At 41.3% G+C, this 7,951-nt stretch overlaps 1 protein-coding gene across 1 annotated transcript in view; it reads left to right on the top strand.

Moving 5' to 3' along the window:
* FGF6 (fibroblast growth factor 6) overlaps window positions 1-7,951 on the top strand; it is an 18,450-nt gene that overhangs the window by 853 nt on the left and 9,646 nt on the right. Inside the window, exon 2 of the mRNA XM_018558016.1 lies at window positions 4,698-4,801. Within this exon, the coding sequence (XP_018413518.1) occupies window positions 4,698-4,801 (104 nt within the window). The remainder of the gene's footprint in view (window positions 1-4,697; window positions 4,802-7,951) is intronic.

Raw genomic sequence — 7,951 nt, forward strand, 5'->3', positions numbered from 1 at the left:
AATAATAATAAACAAGAACATTATTATTATTATTATATTATCATTATATTATTATTTCTGTTTTTATTATTATTATTATTATTATTCTCAGTGTATTAATCTCTTATGGGACTTTACAATGTAAGGATTACAAACAAGCTGGGTAATAGAGAATAATAGAGAAAATCTTTTTCATTGACAAGTACATACAGTTATATAAAAAAATAAACCAAATACAACAATAACAAGGTTCAATAGGAAAACGAGAGTCCTGCATACACAGTCTAAAGCTAGCCATACACTGGTAGAGTTTCATACAAATATTTATATGAAAAATCTCATCAGAACATCTCACCAGACTTGTGATTTTGTAGAATGTCATTTGAAATTATGATTTGAACATTCGGTTTTTAAATGAATGGAATTTGTTGAACAAAAAACACATTTCACTGTTAGAATTTTGTGCAAGAAAAACATTCCATCCCACTTTTTTATTTTTTTCATCAATAGGGTTGAAATTTATTGTCAATAACTATTGGAAAATCGAACGAACCTTCCACAATTCTAACTCCTCTTATGTTTATAATAGCATGTTTATGTATACACAGAAATATAATTTGTCATTGATAGATAGATAGATAGATAGATAGATAGATAGATAGATAGATAGATAGATAGATAGATAGAGATAGATAGATAGATAGATAGATAGATAGATAGATAGATAGATAAATAGCTAAAGAGACAAACATGTGTTTAGTCAACAATATAAAAACAGTATATAACTAAGGTAAACATTGACTAGCTGTAAACCATTTTTCTAGATAGTGCTTTATTCCATGCAAGCTTTACTGCTTGTTCACACCATAGCACATGCTGCTTTGCATTTTTAAGTTGCGTTACTCTGCAGTGCATTTTGTACATGCCTTGCAGTGTGTTTTTTAAACCTTTTTTTCGAACTTTATGGCATTACTGTTTGCTACAGCTCAACATGTTCTTTACAGTGCATAGTATGACACAATAGGACATAAGGCAAAGTGTCTCGGTTTTACGTTGCCCAACATTGCCGGTGTGAATGAGCCCTTGAAATGATGAATGAAGCACTTTGTGCAGAATGTTTCTGGCTGGCTTACTCCAGGTAAACCTAAAAACTACCCTTGCAGGGGGGCTACCCCTGCACTGCAAGGGTTTAGCGCTAATTTCTGTCTCAGGGACTGGAGTAAAGCACTTTTACTTACCTGATCACTACTCCCCCGCTAGTCAGCGCGTGTCCTCTCTCCCTTCCAGTCCAGCTAGTGAAATGTCCTGCGGCGTCCTTACGTCTAATGCAGGTTAATGGACCTGCATTAGAGGTGATGACTTCAGAGCTCCTTAGACCGCCGCAGTGTAGGGCAGAAGGGCCTGCAGGACTGGACGGAGCAGGAATCAGGTAAGTAAAATAGCTTTTTCCTGTCCCCTAGACATAAACAACACTACAAGAAGAACTCCAGGCAGAAATATTGTTAACCCTTGCATTGCTGAGCTAAAGTGCTTGTTTTAGTCTAGGAACGAAAATAAAAAATATATACTCACCTGAACCTCGCAGACAGCCAGCTATTAGGCCAGTCCCTGCAGCCTGTCTCCTTCTCCTGTCTCCTGTCTCCGGTCTAACGGGCAGCTGGCTCCAAGGTTCAGGTGAGTATATCTTTTTTATATTCTTCCCTAGATGAAAATGAGCACTTAAACCTTTACAAGGGCAATTGTTTGCGTTCATAATAAAGTAATACAATAAAAATTGCATTTGTTACTACAGTGTCAGAGCACTGATTGTACAGCAGCCAGAGCAATTTATATATAGCCATAGGATAGGAGCGTGGATTATAACAGATTAGCATCATTTTTTTGGTTTGCCCAGAAAAAAAAACGTAGAAAAAAACCCACAAATATAGTAATACTGTTTATATTAAAAATAAAAGAAATAGCTTCCTCTTTCTTATACGAAGGAGGTAAAGATGTCAATACAAGTTCCTGTGTTACTGAAGGGGTGGTAGACGCTTTGAATGTCACCACGGCAGACGTAGTTTATAAATAAATAGTCAATGTATTTCTGGTCTGAGAATAAACTGTTAATGGTGGAACATAACGATGAGGACAGAAGAGGGTAAATAGTTAACACCAACACAATATTCATTTATTTTAGTGGTATACAATAAAAACAAATAAAAAATATATATACAGTATATATATTGTATTTATTTTATTTATTTATGTTGTCCAGAGGAAAACACAGTATAGTAAACTCAAAATATTTTTCCCTTATATTTTAAAATAACCCAAAAGAGTGATAGGCAGAGATCCAAAGTGTATCTAAAGCCACAAGTGACTTTTCTTTTATTATAGATAATATAGGAAATGATTAGCACCCCTGACAGGTCTTGATTGCTGCCTGGGGAGATTCACCTTCTCTATTTGTCCTGATGACCATTGTTACCGATATTTAGGGTCCATTCACACTTTTACGATCTGTTGTGGCGCACTAACACACATGCGTTGTGAAGAGCATTAACGTGCATTGCATTTATGTGATCTATTCACTGAAAAAGGCGTTGTGGCGCACCACCGTGCGTTGGCAGCTATTGTACATTGTGATGGTGTGCCACTGAAAATGAAGACACCACAATCCATTGTACCTTGACATGTGTTGCGGCAACGTGTGCTACTGCAATGTATAGGTGTTGATGGGCCCTGAAAGTGAGGGATAATGGAAACTTTTGACTTTTGAGAGGAGCTCTTCCAATGAGGATGCTTACTGTCCCGACAACTGTCTAATGGAGGCATTTCCTTGCTTTGGAGGAATTTTTTCTCACTTGCTATTTTGTCTACAGGCCAATTGGACACAGCAAATAACCTGACTGGGCTTTTCACCCTTTTCTTACTCTATCCAAAACTAAACAAAAAGTTTTGGCTTGAGATACATTTTCTCAAAATATTTTGTTACCAGAAAATAAAAATTATCAGGTGAAAAATAGTAAAAAATAAATTAATGGTTAATTTACACGAGAAGTGGGTACTGTGAAAAGGTTTGTATACATAACAAAAATAAATAAGACATTGTAGCAAGCAGCATGATATATCACCTGACACACCTGTCTATTCACGAAGCAGCCGAAGGATCTAGCCGTAGCTTCGGCCGATCCTTCGGCTAGCTTCGGCCCCAGATAGGGTGGGTTCACACCACAGTGCAAGCGTTACCACACTTGCGTTGTGGCACGTTGTAAATGGGTTGGCCAGTGTTATGCAACATTTTAACGCAGCTCAACACAAGGCAGCGCACACTGGGTGGGAATTTATCAAAACTGGAGCAGAGAAAATCTGGAGCAGCTGTGCATGACAACCAATCAGCTTCTCTGTTTCATTTTCAAATCTTAACTGAACAAACTGAAGAGAGAAGCTGATTGGTTGCTCTGGGCAACTGCTCCAGATTTTGTCTGCTCCAGTTTTGATGAATTCCCCTCACTGTGTTTGTGTTGACCATCTCTGCCCAATGCAGCACAGTGGCTGTGATGTGAACCAGCCCTTATGCTTTCAAGAGTAGTAGAAGGGGAAATACATCAAGAATTAAGTTTCCATCTTTATTTGGTGCTAATTTCGGGTGTCCCCAACAAAACCAATGGGAAATATTAAAGAAGGTAGAGGCATGTTTAAAGTGTACTTATTTATAGTATTTTGTGCTGTGGATAGTGCAGGGCAGTCTTCTGCAACTTTTTTCATCCATCTGGATGAATCCTTAAAATAATTTTCAGGTATCAGGGAACTCCTGCTAAATATTATTATACCTAAAGCCAACGGTACATTAGCATGATCAATAAGAAACACATACACCAAAAATTGTGGTATAACCTAATGTTAGAGGTCAATGTAGAAATTACCCCTTACATTAGTGAAGATTGCCCCCTAGCATTGATTGTCGGTGGAAGATGGCCCTCTAGCAATGGTGGTCAGTAGAAGATCACCCCCTAGCATTAGTGGTCAGTGGAAGATTACCCCTAGCATTGGTGGTCAGTGGAGGATTGCCCCATAGCATTGGTGGTCAGTGGAAGAATGCCCCCCCCCCCCTACCATTGGTGGTCAGTAGAAGATTGTGTGTGGGTGCCCATTCACACTTGTGGCAATGTGTGCTAAAATGCATAAACACAGCGCATGGCAAAGCACCTGCTCTATGTGCAGTGCGTTGTAGTGCCATTGTCTACCTTCAGTATTCCAGTGTGGATGGGAAGTGCAGTCTTCAGGGTTACAGACACACGATCCCCTTGGCACACAGCAAGCACACTGTAATGCACATGTCAAACTTGCCAGCATTGAAATGCGAAGATCTCAGATTTATTGCACACAGGGGAGACATTAATGCATAGACAGAGTGAGGAAGTCTGTGTGCCCGCTGGGACATTCACTCCCTCTATTGGTCCTAGTGATCACCAGGACTGAAAGTGAAACAGAACCCACCATTCAGAGTTTGAGAATAAAACAGTAATAGAGGGGAAATGTTTCAGTGGGAACATTTGTTCTGAGGACAACTAAGAGGTTCCATCTCATTTCTAGCCTACTTGGAAAAGTGGGGCAGCAAAAATATGGCCGTTATGGACAAAACAGGGGCTTTTCCTTTTTAAGGCAACCAAACTTTTTATTTTCCTGTGAGGATTTAGAGCACAAATATTAACAGTTTTGTTTTGTCTGTTTAGGTCTCTTAGAAATTTCCACAGTAGAAAGAGGAGTTATTAGCTTGTACGGTGTGAAGACCGAACACTTTATAGCAATGAACAACAAAGGAAGAGTATATGCTTCAGTAAGTACTGCATATTCTTATATTACTTGTGCTGAGATGAATAGTGAATCTAAAGCCCAAACTGCTAAAACCCCTGTCAGATTTTTCTTTTCCATTTGCATGCCATTGGGGAGATTTCTATTCATTTTATGTCTTGTAGACACAACAGCAAGTGAGAATCTTTCCAAAGTGAGGGAATTCTCCTCCTAGACTGTTGTCCCCATTGCAAGATTTCCACTTAATTCCTGTTCTGGTAATGACTCACAATTTAGGATTGTCACTTCTAGTCCATTTTACAGTGGTCAGCAGGAAGAACAGAAAAAAATGAATCTATCCCATCAGGGACACAGATAGCAGTAAAAAACTAACAGAGGTCCCCCACCTCTTACCACTCTATCCAAGAGTAAAATTGTCTTTGGATATGCTTTCAGTTATGCTGAAAAATGTTTTAATATTATTAGGTTAATATTCCATGATGTTATTCAGTGCTAGCTTAGTGATGTAACTTTTGGAGACAGATTGCAGTCTCAGTTAATTTACTGTTCTATAGCAAAGGGATAGCCTGGAGTCTGAATGACATCACTCGTTTGGTGTGAATAGATAGATCACATAACTTTCATGTTCTCAGTGATGTCACTGGTCTCTAGTAAATGGATGAGCTACAGTCTCAGTGATGCCACTAGTCCCTAGTAAATGGATGAGCTGCAGTCTCAGTGATGTCACTAGTCTCTAGTAAATGGATGAGCTGCAGTCTCAGTGATGCCACTAGTCTCTAGTAAATGGATGAGCGGCATTCTCAGCGATGTCAGTGTTCTCTAGGAAATGGATGCGCTGCGTCCTTAGTCATGTCACAGGTCTCTGGTGAAGGGATAGGCTGCATCCTTAGTGATGTCATTGGTCTCTAGTAAATGGATGAGCTGCATTCTCAGTGATGTCACTGGTCTCTAGTAAATGGATGAGCTGCATTCTCAATGACGTCACTGGTCTTTGGTGAATAGATGAGTTGCATTCTCAGTGATGTATCTGGTCTCTAGTAAATGGATGAGCTGCATTCTCAGTGATGTCACTGGTCTTTGGTGAAGGGATAGGCCGCATCCTCAGTGATGTCACTGGTCTGTAATAAATGGATGAGCTGCATTCTCAGTGATGTCACTGGTCTGAAGTAAATGGATAAGCTGTATTCTCAGTGATGTCACTGGTCTGTAGTAAATGGATGAGCTGCATTCTCAGTCACTTCACTGGTCTCTAGTAAATGGATGAGCTGCATTCTCAGTGATATAATTGGTCTCAAGTAAATGGATGAGCTGCATTCTGAGTGATATAATTGGTCTCAAGTAAATGGATGAGCTGCATTCTCAGTGATGTCACTGGTCTGTAGTAAATGGATAAGCTGCATTCTCAGTGACTTCACTGGTCTGTAGTAAATGGATGAGCTGCATTCTCAGTGACTTCATTGGTCTCTAGTAAATGGATGAGCTGCATTCTCAGTGATATAATTGGTCTCAAGTAAATAGATGAGCTGCATTCTCAGTGATATAATTGGTCTCAAGTTAATGGATAGGTTACAATCTCAGTGATGTAGCAGGTCTCCAGTGAATGGATATGCTGAGTCCTCAGTGATGTTACTGATTAACTGTGAATGGATAGACATTACCTTGAAATACATGTGCAATATGGGCTTGTGTCTTTTAGATTCCAGGCTTTTTTAGTTAACAGTCTGCAACTAACTGCAATATATAAGTATAAATACAGAAAGTTTGCAACAGCTTTCTTTTCCTAAATGAAATGAAATGTGGGCTAAGCCACCTAGAGGAGCTATTTTAATCATAGGTAATGCCTGGTGGGCAAAGTCAGTCTCTGGCTTCTTGTATAGTATATCTAGAATAATCTAACAGCGAGATCAAACAGCCATAATTCCCAACTCTTGTCCCTCCACCTGAAAGTTTGGGGTTTTCCTTCCACCTTTGCATGTTCCAGCTCCTCCAACATTAGGGTTGCCACCTTTTTTTCAAACGAAACCCGAACACTCTAGCAGCGCACGGACATTTTGTTGGGAGCATGAGTCGTGTCTTATTCATATGTAAATAATGTCACCCATTCCTATGTAACTATCACAGTAGAGACTATTTTCAGTGGGGGACCAGTAGCCCCTATCTGAATTTTGGTTGCCCCTGTCTGCCTGACATCTTGTGTCTGGGTTTCTGCTGCCATAAAAACAAGGACACAGCATTCAAAACCCGAACTGTCCGGGTCAATCCTGGACAGGTGGCAACCCTGTCCAACATATTAAATAAATTAAAAAATCCACCAGGGAGAGTGAATACTCTTCATAGTTGGCATAGCTTTAATTTAAAGAATGTCTGGTCATGTCTGGTCTAGAGTTTGCGAGGCCTTAGGCGAAACCTAAACATGAGGCCCCACTCAGGCTTGTGGTGTCTCACCAGGGCTCTGTGGGGTCTCACCAGTGCTCTGTGGGGTTTAACCAGTCTGGTTAGACCCCACAGAGCCCTGGGGAGACCCCTAAAGAGCCCTGGTTAAACTATGGTTCTATGGGGTCTTACCAGTCCTGGTTAGACCCCACAGAGCCCTAGTTAAACCAGGACTCTGTAGGGTCCCACCAGGGCTCTGTGGGGTCTCACCAGGGCTCTGTGGGGTTTAACCAGTCTGGTGAGACCCCACAGAGCCCTGGGGAGACCCCTAAAGAGCCCTGGTTAAACTATGGTTCTATGGGGTCTTACCAGTCCTGGTTAGACCCCACAGAGCCCTAGTTAAACCAGGACTCTGTAGGGTCTCACCAGGACTCTGTAGGGTCTTGCCAGGGCTCTGTAGGGTCTCGCCAGGGCTCTGTAGGGTCTTGCCAGGGCTCTGTAGGGTCTCGCCAGCTTGGTTAGACCCCACTGTAGGGTCTCACCAGGGCTATGTGGGGTCTCACCAGCCTGGTTAGACCCCTCAGACCCCAAGTGAGACCTCAAGAAGCACTGGTAAAACCAGGACTTAGCAGGGTCTCACCAGGGCTCTGTAGGTTCTCACCAGCACCAGGGCTCTGTAAAACTCTCTGGGGTCTCACCAGGGCATCAGGGCTCTGTGGAGCCTCACTAAGGCTCTGTGGGGTCAAACCAGCCTTGTTAGACCCACAGAGCCCCGGGGAGACCCCACAGAGCTCTGGTGAGA

This window comes from Nanorana parkeri, unplaced genomic scaffold (genome assembly GCF_000935625.1).
Source record: "Nanorana parkeri isolate BGI_ZX_2015 unplaced genomic scaffold, ASM93562v1 scaffold14, whole genome shotgun sequence".
Taxonomy (NCBI): Eukaryota; Metazoa; Chordata; class Amphibia; order Anura; family Dicroglossidae; genus Nanorana; species Nanorana parkeri.